A 19,565-nucleotide genomic window follows, 5' to 3' on the forward strand; every position below is an offset into this window, starting at 1 on the left:
AGCCCCATATTTTAGAGAATTTTTAATGAATTTCCTGTCCTGGTTCTGGAGATAGAATTATTTTTACATGTTTAGTTTATAATGAAATTTTGTCTTTGTACTTTTGTGACTTACATGAAAAAATACAAAGTTGAATTAGATTATTTTAGGAAAAAATGTATTTGTCTGATGTTAAGTTTCAGAGGAATGATGATTTTAAAAATTGATATTGTTTCTTTACTTGCACCAAAGATAAAATGAAGTCAGTATATAGGTTACCACATTTTAGCCAACCTGCTATGGCCAACCTAACTCAGGGTATATATGCTTTCATATTGTATTGATCTTCTTTAAAACAAACAAACAAAAACACATACCATGTATTAGTTTATGAAATATCTAGTATCTAGGAGCAGAGTTATTAGCATGTATAAGTGACTCTAAAGTATTTCTGAATTGAGTATTGGAGACTGTGTTTGAGAGATACTTTGAAATTAAGATTCCCGATATGTAAAATTCTGTGTGTACTAATTTTATCTTTATTTTAATTTTGAATTTGTGTTTTTGAGAATTCTTAGACAATTGCATGTATCTTGATTCAAATTCACTTTGGTTATCTATATTAAAAATATTGTTAGTGGTCTAATAGTGTTCACACTTACATTGTCAATATTTACATTGTAGTGGTCCTTTATGAGATTTACTTCATTATAGTTGGCAAGAGTGTTGACCTTTAGCTGTTTTAATAATGTATGATTCTGAATAATATTTGAATAGAGACAAAGTTCTGTGTCATAATTATCATGCAGTTTTTGTTGAGTTCCTTGGGTTTTAATTATAGTGAGACTGAGGAGTTTAAGTTGTCTATTCTGCTACTGTGAAAAGTAATGTAGTTATCAGGAGTGATTTAGGAAAGCAGCGGCATTACTAAATCATTGGTTTTTCCCAAACATTTCTCATCCAGGTCAGTTCTTTTTAGTTCTCTATAAGGCCCACTGAGTTACATAGACCAGTATGTATGTTACATGTGAGTTTGAAATTTTGGGCGAAGGTAGTAACATAGCTTTTAATTCTTATTTACATTGCCCCCCTTTTTGATGACCTTTTTTCTATTGCACATAGAGTTGAATGGCAGTTATTTTCTTTTGGAATCCTATTAACTGGTACATATGAGGAGGATTGATTCAGTTTTGAAGCTGGGAATATTTTTACTTATTCTTAAAGCAGGAAGGCATTTACTTATTTGTCTTAATTCACAGCAAGTTGCAAGCTTGAGTAAATTGAAAACTTATAGGATCCCCTTTGAAAGACGATATAAATATTAATTCAGCCATTCCCTCAGTGAGAATATATTTCTCTTTCCTTTTCAAATTCTGAAACATGAGAGTATGGCTTTTTAGAATCTTGATGCTTTCTCAAACATAGATTTCTTGGAACATAAATCTTTACTTCAGTAAAGAAACTTTGCATTTTGTAAGTATATCTTTTATTTGATGATAGCAAAACTTCAAAAACTCAGGAGAGGAAACTACTTCGTCTTTTTTTGGCCAGCATGCTTTAAAATTTTCAGTGTTTTTCACATAACATCTGTTACTTTTTCTGTCCCATCAGTGACAAATTTATCTGCTCTAATTTATAATTCTTTCCTTCCTATTTAATTCTCTTCCTTTTTTTTTTTAAATCTCACCACTTTTAAAACTTCTCCTATAAATCTCACCTATATCCAACTAATTTCTAAAGCCACTGGCTTATTTTCTGTTGTCTTATTTGACCTTTCAGTAGTGCATTAAATACTTTTACCTTACATTATTATTTCATGAAATAACCTGCTCCCTTGAGTCCTAGCACACTACTCTCTCCTGGTCCTTTTTGATCCTATTTACTGTCTGCAGCTCTTCTCTCAAGCTTATTTCAGGTGTTTTCTCTGAATTTTCTTGTCATTTCCATGACTTCAACTACAGTTAACATCTGTTATTTCCCAACTTTCTATTCCCGGTCCATGTTTACTTTGCTGATATTTCTAGAGTTATGTTTCCTAGTGACTTCTAAGACTCAAAGAAAATTCGTCATGTTTAGAAGCTCTCATCCCTTCTGATCTCCATTTTTGCTGTATTCTCATCCTCTCCTCCTGTATTCATTGTAGTTAATGGCATTTCCATCTAATTCATCCCACTTGGAATCTCCCTATTCTCATCATTATAGTAGGGCATCAATCTTAATAATTCTAAGTCCTGTATAAATTATTTGTTTATCCCATCTTCTCTACTTCTGTCATTATTTCCGCCTGAACTCTAATCTTTAATTTACCTAGATTTTTACGTTAATTTTCTAACCAGTTTATCAATTCCAAAGTATTCCATGCAGTGTTATCACAAATTATCTTTCTAAAATACAAGTGTGACCAGGATAGTCTTCCATTTAAAATCCTTTAAATCCTCATTTTCTTTAGAATAAAAGTTAAGTTCCTCCAAGATGATACCCAGGCAGTATAGAATAGTGAAAATGGCATAGGCTTTGCCGTTAGATGGACCAGATTTGAGATTCCAGTTCTGCTGTGTATTATATATATGTGACCTTGAGCAAGTCACTTCTCTCAAGTTCTACTTCCTGAGCTCAATTTATAGATGACCTTCAAATGTTAATTAAGGATCATAGTCTATACTTCACAGGGCAGTGGAGAGAATTAAATAAGCTCACTTACGCAAACAAACATCGTAGCAGTAGTATACGTCCTATGTTTTGGTTTTCTTATTTCCCTTCAAAGCCCTCATAATCTGACCCCAATCCAGTGTTCCGCCACTCCCCTATCAGTCATTGACCTTTCTTTACATGCTATGTATTTGTATCCTTATGCTTACTTGGTTTTCTTTCCATACCCTGTCATCCTTTGGTAATATTGTCCTTTTACATGTATTTCAACAAATTTAAGACCTCTATTAGCTTTTATTAGATTGCATTTTCATTACCATTATCTGGATCTGCTATGCCACCCTACTATCTCTTTGAGAACTAGTTTGACTTAATGTACTCATTGCCTTAGTTTCAGTCAGATGGAAGGGATGGCCTTGATTACATTGTAGTCCCATAATGAATGTATGGTAAGGTCTTTGAACATAGACCTGTTTGTCTCTTTTTCTAGTGCTTTGCATGGAAATTATACCTGGCTTCTGATAGACTCTCATGACTGTCATTTGAAATTCAGAAAAAGTAACCATTATGTGTGTATATATATATGAGGTGCTTCCCGTAACCCATGCCTACCACATTATCTGTCCTTATATACCTATTATTTTTTAATTGTTACATGTGAATGTTACATTGTTTCCCATAATCAAACCCTTCCAGGGAAGTGGAATTTTGAGTTTTTACATATTATGTTTAATTATTTTATGCTGAATAAATTTATTTTTTAGTGAACTGTTTTAGATTATAATTTTATTGTGAGAACTATGACATATATTTTCACTTTGTTTACTTTGCATTCACAAAGCCTTTTATTGTGTTTTGTGCTTTCAAATTAAACTCTTCTTATCAAGAAAAGCCATTGCTGAGAACTTGACATTTAATAAATTGTATAAGAGCATATTAATCCATGTAGTTTGAGTCAGCTATGACTGTATATACATACCATAACCCTACATATATAGTAGTTATTTCCATTGATTTACAAATAATTATTTCTTTAAAGATATGTATGAAAATATCATGCTTACTTGACTATTTAAACTAAAACTTCAAGTTGTTTTCCCTTTGTTGAGAAACTACATCTCAGTATCAACTTAACTCCTTTATCTTACGTAGCCATGGGAATATTTACATTCTGTAAGTCTGATTATTTTTTATTATTAAATATTGGTGACTGACATGAAAAGATAATTGATTTTCATTTTTTTTACATTTATTTATTTATTTTTTCAAATACATTTGTCTCTGCCTTCCCCCCACCACTTTGAACACGCCCGATCTCGTCTGAATTTCATTTTTAATCCTGGTTCTTTAGCTGAGCAAGTGACATAACCTCTTTGGACCTTAGTTTCTTTATATTTAAAACAGCACATCATCTAAGGGATCTTCTAGTACTAAAATGCTGTTTTATGATTAGGCTCCTTTCTGTTTATTTTTTTAAAGATTCTGAATTTACCCATCTTAATTATAGAAATCAATTTATAGCCAATGCATTGATTTGATTCTGAGTCCCATTGGGAGGTGATCATGTTAAGAATAATAAAAGTGATTTAGCAGAGAAGAAGTTATAGTTTACTCATTTGTGTACTTTTGTAATATTTAGAATACAGGCTTTATAGGTTATAGTTCACTTCTTTTTCTTTTTTAAATGAAGTTACTTGGTTAGGGGAAATTAAATGGCAAGATCCCTGACTAGTACTGTGACATATGACCTGAAAAAAAATTGCTTTTGTAATGTGATGTTTAATTACATAAGAAGAGCACAATTTTTATATTAGATAAAGATATTTCACCATATAGCAGAAACATCATGTCACAGGAAGGAACTTGGATTTGGGGGCAGAAATAGGATCTTGGATTAGGTTTCCCCCTTTGGTCTTAAGTAGGGTCTGGTGCTTGTAGGCTCTCAGTAAGTGTTTATTGAGTGACTATAGCTTGTTTCCAAAAGAAAATGAATTCAGACTAGGGAATGGCTGATGGCCATGGTCTCTACTGGCTCCCCCAAGTGCTTACTCCCACTGATTTTGCTCTGCAGTAAATAACAGTGATGAGCTGAACATAGTTGTTTTTGTAAGGATCCTGGAAGTTTGGTTTAGAATACAAAATGTTGGGTTGACCACCAATCCTGAGTATACAGTAAACCAAAGGGAACTGCATCTAGATGGAAAATACTTTCATCAAATTATTTTGAACAGTAGCTTGATTTTTTTGCCACTAACTTGATTGACATCATGATTTACTTGCACATAGAATTAAATCCAAAAAACTAAGTCAACTGTATATTTAGGTAAGACTTGAATATGAAACACAAATTGCATGTTTTCTCCTAATAGCTCATAAAAATTTTCTATATGAGTTTTAAAAGTAAAAATAATGAATTTATTAGAATACTTCAGAATATTTAATTATGTTGCCACAATAAAATCCCACAAAAGAGTTTTTAAAGTTTTGTTGTTTTTTTTTCAGAAGAAAAGGGACTTGATAATATACAACATACCCACTGACTCTAGGGTAATTGGTAAAGTAAATTTAAGGAGATTGAAGACAAAAATTTTTTCATAACATTTCACTATTTATGTTGCTTAGTGACCGTAAACTACCCGATCGGAAGCTTTTTCTGCGCACACTTCGAAGGTAATTGCGGTATAGCATGACACTAATGACTCGAGCCTGAAATTGTTTTGAAACAATGTAGTATAGAATCACATCCAGACAGGTACTGAGGTTCATGAGGAAGGTGGTAAAGGCTCCCCAGGGATTGTAACTGTTCTCATCCCCATCCAACATCAGGACAGCAAAACAAATGTGGAAAGGCACAAAGCAGATGAGCACCTGCACCATGAGTGTGATGATGATCCTTATAGACTTCTCCTTGACTTTTGGTTTCAGTTTAGATGTCCTACCATGAAGGAGACTATGAATAATGACCAGGTAGCACCCAATCATGATGAACAGAGGAATTAAGAAAAAAAAAGTCAGTCGAGTGAAGTTCAGTATGTTAATAGCTTTTAAGTGGATGATGTCAGAAATCTTCAGGCAGGTGGCAGGGGTGGAGGCTTTATCCGGGTCTTCATAAAGCAGTAGGAGTGGGATGGTGGTTGTCAGGGTCATTATCCAGACTCCCACACATGCTAGCACGGCTTTGCATGTTTTTTTAAGTTCTTTGGCATATTTTGGCTGCACAATGGCCATGTATCTGTCAGCACTAATGAAAGCAAGAAGCCATAGAGCAATACTTGGATAAAACATTGTGAGTGCCCCAAGAATCTGGCAGAAGTACTCTCCAAATGGCCATTCACCTTTTACATAATAAAACATTTTAAAGGGTAAGCTCATTATAAATATTAGGTCAAGTAGTGCCACGTTCATCATATAGATGGTTACAGTGGTTCTCTTCTTGGTGGTACAACTGAAAACCCATAAGGCAGTGACATTAACAAATAATCCAATTATGAAGACACAGCTATAGAAGACAAGGGCTGCAATTTTGTATTCGTCCGGATATGAGCTGTTAGAAGAACGAGGTTGAGCTTGATTGTAAGATGTGGTCATCTTATAGTTTGTTGGTGGGCATGACACTTGGGAACTGTAAAATAGTTAAGATTAGGAGAAATAAAACTTTGCTGAAAAATAAATGTTTAGCATTCTCATAGTTGGCATGCAGTGGATTTTAATTTTGAAAGTATTTTATATTGTAAAGTCAATATATGTGTCTTAGGATTTATTAATAAGTTTCCTAGGTAGCATTACTAATCTGTGCTAATCTATTAAAGTGTGTCATAATGCATTGGCAAATTTATTCATTTTCTTTCTCCCTGCTCACCTCTTTTCTCCCCCAAAGAATGACTTTTATGATTTTTTTCCTATAGTATGAAATTGGGTAGCTATTATTCCTACAATAAGCATTCTTTGATTAGGACTAATTAGGGAAAGGCCATTCTGAATTTTGAATCTTGCAATATAGTTTGCCACTTTTTATCATCTTCATTCTGTTTAAATATTTTGTAATTGAGATTAGTAATATCAAATAATGAATTTTTACTCATCAAATACAATTTTAATGTATACTTTATGTATTAGAAAACTAATAAAAGAACCATATAACTGGCTAATTACTGAATAGTCACAGTAATTCTCATTTGAGATCAGGAACTTTCACTTTTCCCTGGTATATCGCCATTGCCTATTAAGTAAATTGTAGGTATTCATAAAGTAAATATTTACTGAATGATAGATGAGTGAAGGAACCTTTGGTGAGGTGACCATTAGAAACTACTCTCTAGTTTGTCCGTGAAGACTTGCTTAGTTGGCCATTAAACTTTTTTTTTAAGTAGTAAACACTTTTTCATAGTGTTCTATTCTCTAAATTATCATAGGTCTAAAAACATCAGTGCCTTGTGCCATGGTCTGCAGGTTAAGACAGTAACCAGAGGGGTTGGGGAAGTGGGATAATGGGGGAACATAGGGGAAGGGTCTTCAAGGAACATGTATAAAGGACACATGGACAAAGCCAAAGGGGGTAGGATTGAGAGTAGGAGGGGGCGGGTAATGGGGGAAAAATGGAGACAACTATATTTGAACAACAATTTAAAAAAACAAGGAACAGCACTCTTAGAACAATAGATGAACTGGATACTAATGCACAGCTGAGAGTGTCTAATGCTGAGTCTCCCAGGTGGTATTTACCAGTGTTTAAGAAGCAGATTTCACTGCTGCAATGGTGCACAGAAAGTAATGCCTTGAAAATATAATTGTTAGTATAGTAATTTTCATGCCCTCACTTTACCTAGATACAGAAGCTTAAGTATTATTTCTCAAATTAAATTTTAAAAAGGAGTATCAAACACAAGTAGTTAATATGATGTTACTCAATAATTTTATGTGTATGCAAACATTAATTCCCACTATCAAAAAAAGTTCATTTCTAATGTAAAGGAGTTTAGTGGTCGTATATATCATTGATCTCCCTCAGTGTGAAACTTCCATTACTCATGATGCAGTGCTAACCCCAGTTATTTTAAAAATAGAGTTACTACAAAGAGATGGAACCTTGTGGCGTCCCCGTGAAATATGGAGGTGTAAGAAGAGTTTCCTTCAAAAATGTCACTTTGCAGAGTGGGCTCTGTCTAATTCAGCCATGTAGGGGTGGTTAACAGTTAACAGTCTGGTCAGTGGCATCATCGGTTGTTGATAAGTTAAAAATAATTTGAGCAATTGCTGTGGACAAACACAAGATAGGAGTTTGTTTTTCCCTTTGTTCTCTCCTTTCCAACTTCCTTCCTTCCTTCCTGATTACAGCTAGTTTGCCAAATATTTAGATTAAATATGAGGTTGGAATAGATTTCTACATATTTGAAATTCTGTATTAATTAAAATTTCCAAATATTGATGTGACTGGAATATTTCTATCAAATGAGAAAAGTCCTACAAAGAAAAAGTAAGTCTTCAGTATTGTATGAAGGAGAATCATGTTAGAGGTTTGACTCTTTATTTTTAACTTTCAGTGAATTTTTAAATCGTAGCAGTCGTAATGTCAGTGAAAATTTGTATCCTTGTTTTTCTTTTAAAATTGCAATAGGACTCCTTTCACCCATCCTCACCCCAAAATTATGTCACATAAATTCTGTCCTTAAAAACCATTTCTGAGTAAATCCTTTTCCTACCTCACTGGGCTCAAACTGCTTGTATGTCACCAACACTTGTGTTCATTTGCTTAAGTTTGAAAAAAAATGCACGATGCATGTTTTCTAAAGACATTGTCAGTATATGTTGTGTTCTGCACAGAGAGATACATTTTCGGATAAATATTGAAAAGTAATTGGCTTTCAAGTCAGGTTTTAAAAGCTTTTGATTCCACGATTACCTATAGTTTTTATTTCCTTAAAAGCCTTAAGTACATTTTGTGAAATAATGTAATTGAAACTAAGTAATGACTCTTAAATATGCATATAACTTATCATATCAGCATTTTCCTGAGTTCAAAAAATTACATTTACCATTAATGTAAAACAATACTGAAAATAAATGAAAAAATCATATTCATAATGCAGAAGGGTGACAGCATAACTCATTTGAATGTTCTTCACCAACATGGTTTCAGTAATGTATTATTAAAATAAAACAATGATTTTGAAATTTAGTAAGTACATTACTTCTGATAATCTATAATGAAGTTAATTAAATGCGACTTACCTCCTGTCCATCAAAAGCCTGTTGTATTAGAGAGGAACATTTTTCCATATATCCAGTTCTGTAAAAGAGGTATCTGTTGAGTTTCTTCTCTTTTCGGAAATGGTATATTTAAGAAAAGGTATATTTGTTTCTTTTAGGCTCTTCTGTTGCTTTAAATAATTGTTTCAAATATAATTCTTGGTATAGCAGTTGGTACTAGCTGCTGCTTTGTCTCTTTCAGGAAGTACTCTCTGAAGGCTTTTTCAGCTTCTGACTGGATGTGGTTTTTCTCTTTCACAAATGATTTGTTTATGAAGTTATGCTCAGCATAAGCTTCGCTTGAAATGATGCCATGTATCTAAGAGAATCAGACAGAAAAGGGAAAATGTCTTCAATTTTTTCCTTTGGTGCTTCAAGTCTGCATTATCTATTGAAAGAGTATGAGATTTGATGTTGACTAGAATAGGACTCATAGTATAGCTTCTTTATTTTTTAGCTGTGTGATTTTTTTTCTAGTTACCTGCCCATTCTGAGCCTTTGTTCCTACTTTGTTTCTATACTGTTAGAATAGAGATAATATCCATGTGACAGGATTGTGAGGACTTGAAACCAAAAACATCCCAAGAGTTTAACATAATACCTGGCATTTAGGTACTCCTAAACAGAGTTAACCCTTTACTACAAAGTTCCTATAATCATAGAATATCTACTTTTTACTACTAAAGCATTTTTAAATGGTTAAAATTGGAATCCTTGGTTATTTGCTTCTGCTTTGCATATATATATATATATATATATATATATATATACACACACACACACTTTAGTTTGCTTTATTTTTTAAGTTCCCAGTGCTTTATATCCCTTTTCTGTCATGTAAAAGCCTGGAAATAATTCCTTTTGCATAAACATCTCTGCAAATTGCTAAGAAAGAACTCTGGCAGTCTTTAGTGAAATCATTTACATATTAGGAGTGTTTTAACTTAAGAAGGGAAGTGAAACCAACCAACAGAAAGGGAAGTGAACAACCCCAATCATTGCCTGCCTAGTTATGGTACATTTTTTACTTTCTCTTTTCTTAAAAAAAAAAAATCATCTGATTTGGTTCTCCTAAAATGTTAATTATCTTTATATTTGGTTATGCATGACTTACCAAGTTTTAAAAGATGCATGAACTGAAATGAACTGTTTTTTGAATCAAAGACAGTTTGAAAGTCCATAGTTTGTTTATTTTTCTCAGGCAAAACCCTAGTCTTTGATTTAAAAGTTATTTAAATCCTTGCCTTTGGTGATTAAGTACTTTTGATTGTGATAGCCTGCCAGAATAATGAGTTTTAGAAGTATTGGCAATAACCAAAGCAACTGTTCTTGTATAGATGAGGATTCGAGGCCCATGGAAGTCCATGGCTGGCCTAAGAACTCAGACCACCAAGCCCAGCTTCTTCAGGTGCTGAATTCCTCCCATTTTTGCCCTAGCTGCTGTAGTAACTTTTCATTAGGAAGTGATTATATTGATTTATTCACTAGACAGGATTTATTCATTGCTAAATTCCGTTAATGAATTTTTTTATATGTGGAGTTATATTTCATATGCAGTATAGGAGAGTTTGATATTTTAGCTGGTGATAGGAACCTCTACCTCTTTAATCTTTTCATTGCTTTAATTTCATACATCCTGTGACAACATTTCTGAAATTAAGTATTGATTAGTAACCCCTCTGCTGCTAATACCAAGAGATAGTGATGGCATAAATCTTGAGTCCTTTATCACACACAGCAAGATTGTTTTTTCTGACTTCCCAGGCTCTCAGAGAAGGGCAACAAGGAGCAAGTTAGGAAATCCCGATGGGCACAGCTTGAGGGTGGATCAGCTGTTACACCTTGCCCACCTTCTGCATTTGCTCTTTGACTTTCACATGCTGTTCCAACCAGTACAATTCCTTACCATTACACTGCCATCTCTTGGCTTGGCCAGCTGCTACTTATCCATAAGGTTTTTGTTTAAACGTTTGTTTAAACGGTTTTTGTTAAAAGTTTTGTTTAAACTTTTCCAGGAAGTTTCCTCTGATCTCAGAAGCTGAGTTGGTTATTCACCCTTGTAAGGTTCCTTAGTAGTTGGTACTTACCCTCATAGTGGCATGTGTTTGTATTATTATTGCATATTTGCTTGTCTTTTATCCTGCAGTAAATTGGAGTCCTTGAGGGTTGGCATGCATTGTATATTTGTGTGTATAACAGATTTTAATAAATATTGCTTGACCATATGACTGGAAAAGTAGGTGAAGAAATGGAGAGTTGAGGGAGTCATGGAGAATTACTACTGAGCCAGGTGTCACCATCAGGGATACTTTGATCAGCTTATGTGAGGGACCTGCCAGTCATCAGTCAGATGTGGAAACTTAGGCAAGGGGCTCAGGGGCAGGGACCTTTCTCTCCTTCTCTCCATAACATCATTCTCTATGTTCCTGGCTCTTCGCAATAATTTTTGGTTGAAAAAGTACAGTGAAAAAGGTCTGCTCCAAGCTGTTTAGCAGCAAATAAACAGTGGGTCAAGATTTAAACGTCTGTGGTATCTAGTTTGCTTCCTTAGTACTTGGACCTAATGAATTTTTATTCAAATAGGAGAACTTAACTCATTTGGAGACCATTCATGCAGTTTTAATTTCCTAATTTATTTTGGAATATGAGTGAAAGAGAAATTTTTCACTTTGCAAAAGATATTTTCCAAATATTTCTCTTAAATATTTCCAGGGGCTACAGAGTTCCCTTCGCTTTATGAAATAATGTTTCGACTCTATTTTGAATTTTGGTTTAGATATTAAAAGCCCTAAGGGACTTTTCATATTAGTACTTGAGCCCAGTTTGAGTGAATATAAAAATATAGTTTAGTTAAGGTAATTTTATAATTTTTAGAAAGAATGGAGTTAATAGGTTTACACAGTAAATCCCCATTATAAAACATGCTCCTATGTTAGATATTTACCTATACCACAGATTAAATTATATTTCCCATTCTTAATATATTTCTCTTTCACAGCAAGTGGAAGCGGGGGCATATCCCAGTTCCTCACTGGAATGTTGTGATGAGGGGACCACTGTAGTTATTGCTTTTGTTTCCCAGCATGGGCGGGTAGCCAGCAGAGCACAAGTTCAGAGTGGTTGGTAGACAGGCAGTCCCCAGGAAGAAGAGGCGAGGAGGGAAGTGAGGAATGCTTCAAACCAGGGTGAGATTCATATCATTCTGCCCTTAAGATTTTCCCATTCTGATGTTATGGAATCTTGCCCTGGGACCCTCTCTTTTTCAAACTTGTCTCTAAATTGACTGGGTTTTTTTTTTCCTTTTAAGGGGGGAAATGTATTGAATAGTGGTTTCTAGATAAAGAAGATTGAGATATACTTTGTCTAAATCTGTTTTCTTAAAAAGAGTCTCAACAATTTATAGCTATAATCTTACAGCCAAGTTAGTATGAACCTCCTGTGCACTTGACTTCCTAAATTGTATTATAAATTTAGCAATTTCCCAATTTTTTCCACTGGCAATTTTGTGCAGTTTTAAATTTTTACAGATGTGTAGATAATCAGACTGTTATTTACCTTACAGCAAACAATTTGAACACAGATAACCAAAGTGATAGATAATTTTAGTTAATCTATCTAAATCAGCAATGAAAATAAAGTTTCCTAAAGATATTAAAGATTCTCTCACTTACAGGATCTTAAGAAAAGCCTTCTACATGGCAGTGAAATCAGTCCTGGACTCACTGAAATCCTATAGGACCCCAGCCAAGGGTTTGCACTATGGCATTTCACAACCTGACTAGAGATCCAGAGTCTCCAGGAGAGCTGACTGAGTAGAACTCTCTGGGTATTGTGATATACATGGTCACCTCCTTAGGATTCTGGTCTCACAGTTAAAGTGTTACTATCCTGCCTCAAAAGGATATACCGTATATATGAATATATATGTGTGTGTGTGTATATGCACACACACACACACACACACACACACACACACACAGAGGAACGATGAGTGAATAGGGAAATACCTAGTACTGTGACAAGGTAGTTTACAAGAAAAAAGTATTCTGGAGAGTTAGGATTGATAAAGAAACAAGAGATGTGTTACTGAATTATTTAAATGCAAACCTGCGTACTAGTGTGATTGAGGATTTTAGAATACAGGCATCTGTAAACTAAAAAGTAACTACATGTCTATGTAGTTGAAGATTGTTGGTTTAAAAAGAGTTACTTAGGATTTTTTTTTACGGTATTGTCACTGCCATTACTCTTATCTGTATTTATCAGAGTTAATTAGAGGTGAATAGTCATCAGGCAGAGGTCTAAATGCTTTAAATGTGTCACTGAATTTAATCTTCATGCCAACAGCAAAGTAAGTTGAGGACACGATAGTAATGGATGGTGTAATCCAGAGCTATTTACTCATGATTCTCAGATTCTGTGTTATGTGTTCTTTCTATATTATGGTATTATACTTTGTTTTAGTAATACTCGTTGAAGTTGGGTGTACTTAATAGAGAGTCATCAGCGGAGTAATTTGATCTTTAGCAAAAAGTCTCCTGAGGGACTAAATCATCCTTTCCTTCCCCTGTTTCTCATTAATGAGTTGATATTCCCAAGGAAAGGTTTTTAGCTGCATTTTGTCAGCCTATAAAATTAATTTTAGTGCTTAGGAAGATCTCTGCCATTCAGTGGACCAAAGACTTTTAAGCATTTAAAAATTACTATATCCAGGTGGTTGGTAAGCATGTAAGTATGCTCATAAGTAATTAGGTTAACAAAAATTAAAACCATGGTAAGATACTGCTACCCACCGAAATGCCTACAATGATAAAGACTGACAGCATGAAGTGTTGGATATAGATCAATGAGGGAGCTCTTGTGCATTGCTAGTGGAATGTTTAAATTTCCAGAACAGTTGGATATTAAATACTAAAGTGAAGATATATGTCTTTTGACTCAGATTTCACTCCTAGAAGGAAATGCATATTCCTGTGTAGCAGGAGACATAGATTAGAATGTACGTAGTAGCATTATTTCCATAACTCCAAATTAGGGACAACTCAAATGTTCAGCAACTAAAGAATGGACAAATTAGTTGTGGTTCAGACACAAAATTAAATGCTTTTCCCAATCAAAATCATATAGAAGGTACGTGCAACATGAGTAAATCTCATGTATATAACGTTAAGTGAAAAAAGTCAGACATGAAGGAATTCATATTGTATTAATTCCATTTATATGAATTTCAGAAGCAGACCAAACAAACGAAATGTTTAAGGATTTATGCTTAGGTGATAAAACCTTTTGGTAGTTTAGGAGCATGTAAGGAGGGAACACCCAGGGAGAGTTTCCAGGATGCTGGCAAGTTCTATTATTCACCTAAGTGCTAATTACTGTAGTTCGTTCTATGATAATTGATTGAGCTATATATTTTTGTTTTGTCTTTGTAACGGTCTCAATAGAAAACAGATGGCATACTTAAATTAGAATAATTCAAGGAGGGCTTATCTATCAGGGTCTAATGACAAAAGGGAACATAATGACAAAAAAGGGATCTTTGGCAGGATTGTTAACTTCTTGCACCCATCACCATTAAGCCCAAAGAGAAGGAAAGGAGAGGTTATTAGAACTTAGAAGGAGGACGCTTGTAAAGTCAGCTGCCTTGAGTACGGTAGTGACTTTGTGTTGAGGGGCAGTAAACCTGAGGTAACCGTGCAGAAGGGGACTTGGGGAATAAATATCAATGTCCTGGCCTCAGACCCCTCCTCGCCTAAACCTCCACTGAGGCTCCCATTAGCAGAACTCAGTGGAAGCCAAGGGGTCCCTGAACCTCTGGACAGTCTGTACCCTCAGACTGTGAGACAGAGGAGGGTGGAAAAAGAAGATTGTCCAGCAAACTGCACTTTTCTGTATGTTTGTTACATTTCATATTCAAAAAGGTTTAAAAAAAACAAACAAAAACCTTTGTCTTGGACTTGGCAAAAACTGGGTTTGAGTACTTCTAAGCTGTTTCCATGAGTAATTTATAAAAATACCTTGAGTCTCATTTCTTATCTATGAATCAACTTGTTACTGGAAGGTGGCCTGGCCCTGAATGGGTGTACCTAGGGCCAGTTGGTAGTGTGTGCATTCTCAATTCATGTAGGAAAGATTTCATAACACAAGTCTAGGAGGATGTGTTTATTAAAGCTAGGGACAGTGAAACAAGAAGGGCCTAGCATAGAAGAAGCAACAGGAAAGCCCAGGCTGGGCTGCCTTAGCTCAACTGAGAAGAGAAAAGGGGACCTTGGAGATAGGTTCAGGGGGTTAGCCCAGGATGAGCTGCTGCTGCCCATCGCTTCCCTGGTTGCAAGTCTGGTCAGGTACGTAAGAGTGTAGGAGATATGTGCTTGTAGGGGAAAAAGAGAAGGAAGCAGAGGGGAAAGGGAATGGCATGGGCTGCTCCCCAGAGGGAGAGTGAGCTTCAGGTCCTCTATCTTGAGGCTTTTATCTCTCTCGAAAGTGGGAATCTTAGGGGAGGCCTCAGGGGAAGGTTTCAGCAGAATATTCATCTGTTCTCCAGGTGTGCTTTTTCAGGGTTGTGGTCTCCACTGATTGATCAAGGTGCCCCTAGTCATTGCAGCTGTTCCTTGACATTGGCCACCTGGTTTTGCTGCTTTTCTGAGCCTGGAGTTGAAATACAACTTAGATGACCTTACATATGTGGCTATAAATTGCTCGACCAGTTTGTTCAACTATCTGTCTCAGTTTCCCTATTCCACTTTTCCTGGCTTATTGACCTTTCTCATTCACAATCCTTATAGCTTGTGTAAAGTAAATGCTTTACACACCATATGTTATTTCTCTTTGTCTCTCCCCTGCCTGATATGTTCCCCCCTTTTTCTTTTGTAAAGTATTTAAATTTTTCCTGGGAATTTTCAGACTTAGAATGAGAATTCTGCCTATGCCACTAATTAATTATCTGAGTTATCTTTTTTGAAAAGTTAGTTCATTTCTTTGATTGTCACTATTCCCAACTGGAAAAAAATGGAAAGTTGAACGAGGCTTTCTCAAAGGGCTTCCCACCTTCAGTTATTGTGCAGATCTAAATAACTGTTCCCATTGCAGTGCATATTTCATCCTTGTCCCTCTTGGGATTTTTGTAGGACTGGAGATGAGAGAGAGATGATAGGAACTGGGGCTCTGTGCCCTCACATCTTTTGCATGGAAACCTAAACATATTCAGGAATCATTTAGTGAATGAAACTTCATCCCAGGGAGCCTAGAATGTACATGTTATATTTGGGGCTTATTCCAAACTCAGAGTATCCAGAGCCCTAAGGGGGTCACGTTAATTCCTGGTGTTTGTCCTCCTTTCATGTCTTTTTATTGTGCTGTTCTTTAGTGTGTATGTGTTTATCTGATTTTTAATTTATCTTTAAATCTGTGCATTCATCTTAACATATTTTAAGACTTTTATCCATTTCTAGTAGTGTTAGATTGTTACAGCTAATTTGCCTATCTACTTTTAACTCTTTTTCCTTTAACCACTACTTTGATATACAGCAAGCAGGAAGTGCAGCTGTGAGAATGGGCTGAGTTCAAGATTTCCCACTCTTAGACACTTGATCTCCCCCAACTCTCCCAAGAGAGCTGTCATTCTTGGTGGCAGAGACCCATCTTGGAGACATTATAATCAGCCTGCAGAAGATAAAAGTTGGGCAGGTTTTTTGTTTCCTTCGTAATAAAACTGCACTGAGTGGAGTTACTTAGAAGAGCTGTTTACCCAAACTCTCCCTCTTATGCTTAAAAATTAATTTTGCACCTGTGACAAATCACTTGAATTTTTGCAATGATCTTCTTGCTAAAACTTTTCTTATGGATATTCTTGATGAGAAGGTTATGACTTTCAGTTCATACTGGCTTTTAGCAGCAGCAAGTCACAAACACAGTCTAAATAGAATCTTAGCAGAAACAGGAAGGAAGTTTGGACAGAGGAATGTGTGCTTGGGCTCCTTAATCCTTCCTCTAGTGTAGGATTTATTCTTCTAACATTAATGTAATTTTTTATTTAGAATCAGTAATCATAGGTTTTTAGAACTGGGAGTTAGAGGTATCTGTAACATCTTCCTTTTACAGTTATACCATTATATGTCCTTTAATTATACCTCTCATATTATTTTTTGCATTTTGTGTGTCTTGTTAAGAAGACCCAGAGCATAGGTCTTCATGTATTTCAGCGCACCTAGTATAGTGCTTCACACACAGTAGGCCTCATTAAATAGGATTTGATTTGACTAGTGTCTGTGTGTTTCTTTTCCTATAAAAAAGGAAGCTATGCCATGTCCCAAAAAATGAATGCCTAATGTTTCTAGGTAGATATGATTGCAAAGACATATCAAGCAGAAGAAAGACAAAAAAGAGACAGGTTACAGCTGTCAAGTAGAGGCCCAGGGTGAAAGTGTTTGGGTCAGATAAACATTTTTGTTTTGTGTCAGAGAAATTAGTACAATTTATTTAATGTATGAGAGCTGCACAATTAATGGAGCATGAAAAAGTTTTAGATTGCTCATGTATGTTACCTAGTTTTCCCTTACAGATTGACATTGCAAGGCAGCTTCAACATGACACTGTGCTTTTACTGCCACCTCCAGGTGATTAGCCCATCTTGGAACTCTTCACCTTTACTAAATTGAAGTCTTGTTGAGATCGAAATAAAATAAAATAAAAAACTATTAAATTGGAAAGAAAATTTTTAATATTATTTTATAAATATTTCTATATTTTTTAGTATTATGTAATAGATATATCCTCATTCCTCTAAAACATTTTGGCAATAGACTATTTTTACCTTCACTGGAAACAGCACCCACCCACCCCATTTTTTAAAAACATTTTCCTCTATAGGACTATATATTCCTGGGATAAAATCTTGAAAAGATTCTACTTGAAACATTACTTGCACCTAATATTCTACTAAGAGTCAAACCTAAAGGTGACCTTGGAACAAATTTGATATGGTTTACATTTTTTAAAAAGTATGATAAAATACACAGCATAAAATTTACCATTTTTTAACCATTTTTAAGTATACAGTTCAGCAGTATATTCAAAAAGTACATTCACATTGTTGTGCATCCAATCTACAGAACTTTCCTCTTACCAAACTGAAACTCCATACTCATTAAACAACAACTCCTTATCACTGCTCTTCCTTCCAGCCCCTGGCAACCACATTCTGCTTTCTGTTTCTGTGAATTTGATTACTGTAGATACCTCATGTAATTGGAATCATAAGGATTTTTCCTTTGTGATTGGCTTCTTTCAGTTAGCATAATATCCTCAAGGTTTATCCTTGTTATAGCATGTCAGAATTTCCTTTTAAGGCTGATAGACACTTGGGTTATTTCTACTTTTTGACTAATGTGACTAATGCTTCTATGAACATCTATATATAAATATCTCTTTGAGACCCTGCTTTCAGTTCTTTTGGGTATATACCCAGAAGTGGAATTGCTGGATTATGTGGTAATTCTATGTTTAATTTATTGAAACACAAACATATGGTTTTCCATAGTGGCTAAATTCCCACCAGCAATGCGCAAGTGTTCCAATCCTTTATATTTTCTGGGAAATAATTCTTTTTTAAAGATTTATTTTTTTAATATTTAAATCATGTTTTTCTATTACAGTTGTCTCAGTTTTTCCCCTTTTGCCCCACCCTCCCCATCCACCCATCCCACCAAACCCCCTGCTCCCACAGTCAGTTTTCACTCTGTAGTCCATGTCCGTGGGTCATTCCTACATGTTCTTTGTCTAGTCCCTTCCCCTTCTTTCCGCCATTGTCCTCTTTCCCCATCCTGTCTGGTCACTTTCAGTTTGCTCCATGTCTCCGTGCCTGTGGTTTATTTTGTTCGTTAGTTTATTTTGTTGAATAGATTCCACTTATAGGTGAGATCATGTGGTTATTTGTCTTTCACCGACTGGCTTATTTAACTTAGCATAATATTCTCCAGTTCCATCCATGTTGTCGCAAACGGTAGGAGTTTCTTTCCTTCCTTCCTTCCTGCCTTTTATTTTTAAATGGAGATTGATTTTATTTATTTTCTTAAAATGTCAAAATCCATTATAAAATATTTAAAAATTTAAATCCATGATAAAGTCTCTGCAATGAAAACAACATGACACCAGCACAGAAATAATGAAGTAGATCAGTGAAATATAATGAGCATTCTAGAAACAAATGTATATATTGAACAATGTAATATATCATTAAATTGATATTTAAAATCAATGGGAAAAATAAGGCTTACTCAACAAATAAGGTGCAAGGACTACTATTACTTGAAATAAAACAAATATAGAGCCCTATATCACACATTATACAAAAAATATTCAGATGAGTTAGAAATCAATATATAAAATCTAAGGAGTTTTAGGAGGAAATATAAACTAATATTTTTCTTTCCCTGAAGTAAAATATTCAAACACAGAAGATATAAAGTAAAATGTTGACAATATGACTATATTAAACATTTAAGACTGCATAGTAATATGCATATTAAAAAAAGTTAAAGGACAAGTAATAGAATAGGAAAGTATTTGCAACACATCTAAAAAACAGTTAATAGTTGTTTTTTTACAGAAAAAAATTCTACAAATCTTTAATCAAAAAATGGATAAAGAATACCAAAAAGCCATTTAAAGCTTTTTAAAAAAATAATAGTAGA

At 34.8% G+C, this 19,565-nt stretch overlaps 2 protein-coding genes across 2 annotated transcripts in view; one reads left to right on the forward strand and one right to left on the reverse strand.

Moving 5' to 3' along the window:
* The window catches only part of UBAC2 (UBA domain containing 2), a 203,820-nt gene that overhangs the window by 36,573 nt on the left and 147,682 nt on the right, over positions 1 to 19,565 (forward strand). The gene's annotated exons all lie outside the window — the stretch shown is intronic.
* On the reverse strand, positions 5,211 to 9,064 carry GPR18 (G protein-coupled receptor 18). Its single transcript, XM_054574331.1, has 2 exons — positions 8,857 to 9,064; positions 5,211 to 6,250 (listed from the first exon to the last, which is right to left on the reverse strand). The coding sequence occupies exons 1-2, from the start codon at positions 8,865 to 8,867 to the stop codon at positions 5,221 to 5,223; spliced, it is 1,041 nt and encodes a 346-aa protein (XP_054430306.1). The 5' UTR covers positions 8,868 to 9,064; the 3' UTR covers positions 5,211 to 5,220.

This window comes from Pteronotus mesoamericanus, unplaced genomic scaffold (assembly GCF_021234165.1).
Source record: "Pteronotus mesoamericanus isolate MK-2021 breed Mesoamerican mustached bat unplaced genomic scaffold, CSHL_Meso_final contig_26, whole genome shotgun sequence".
In the NCBI taxonomy this organism is placed as follows: Eukaryota; Metazoa; Chordata; class Mammalia; order Chiroptera; family Mormoopidae; genus Pteronotus; species Pteronotus mesoamericanus.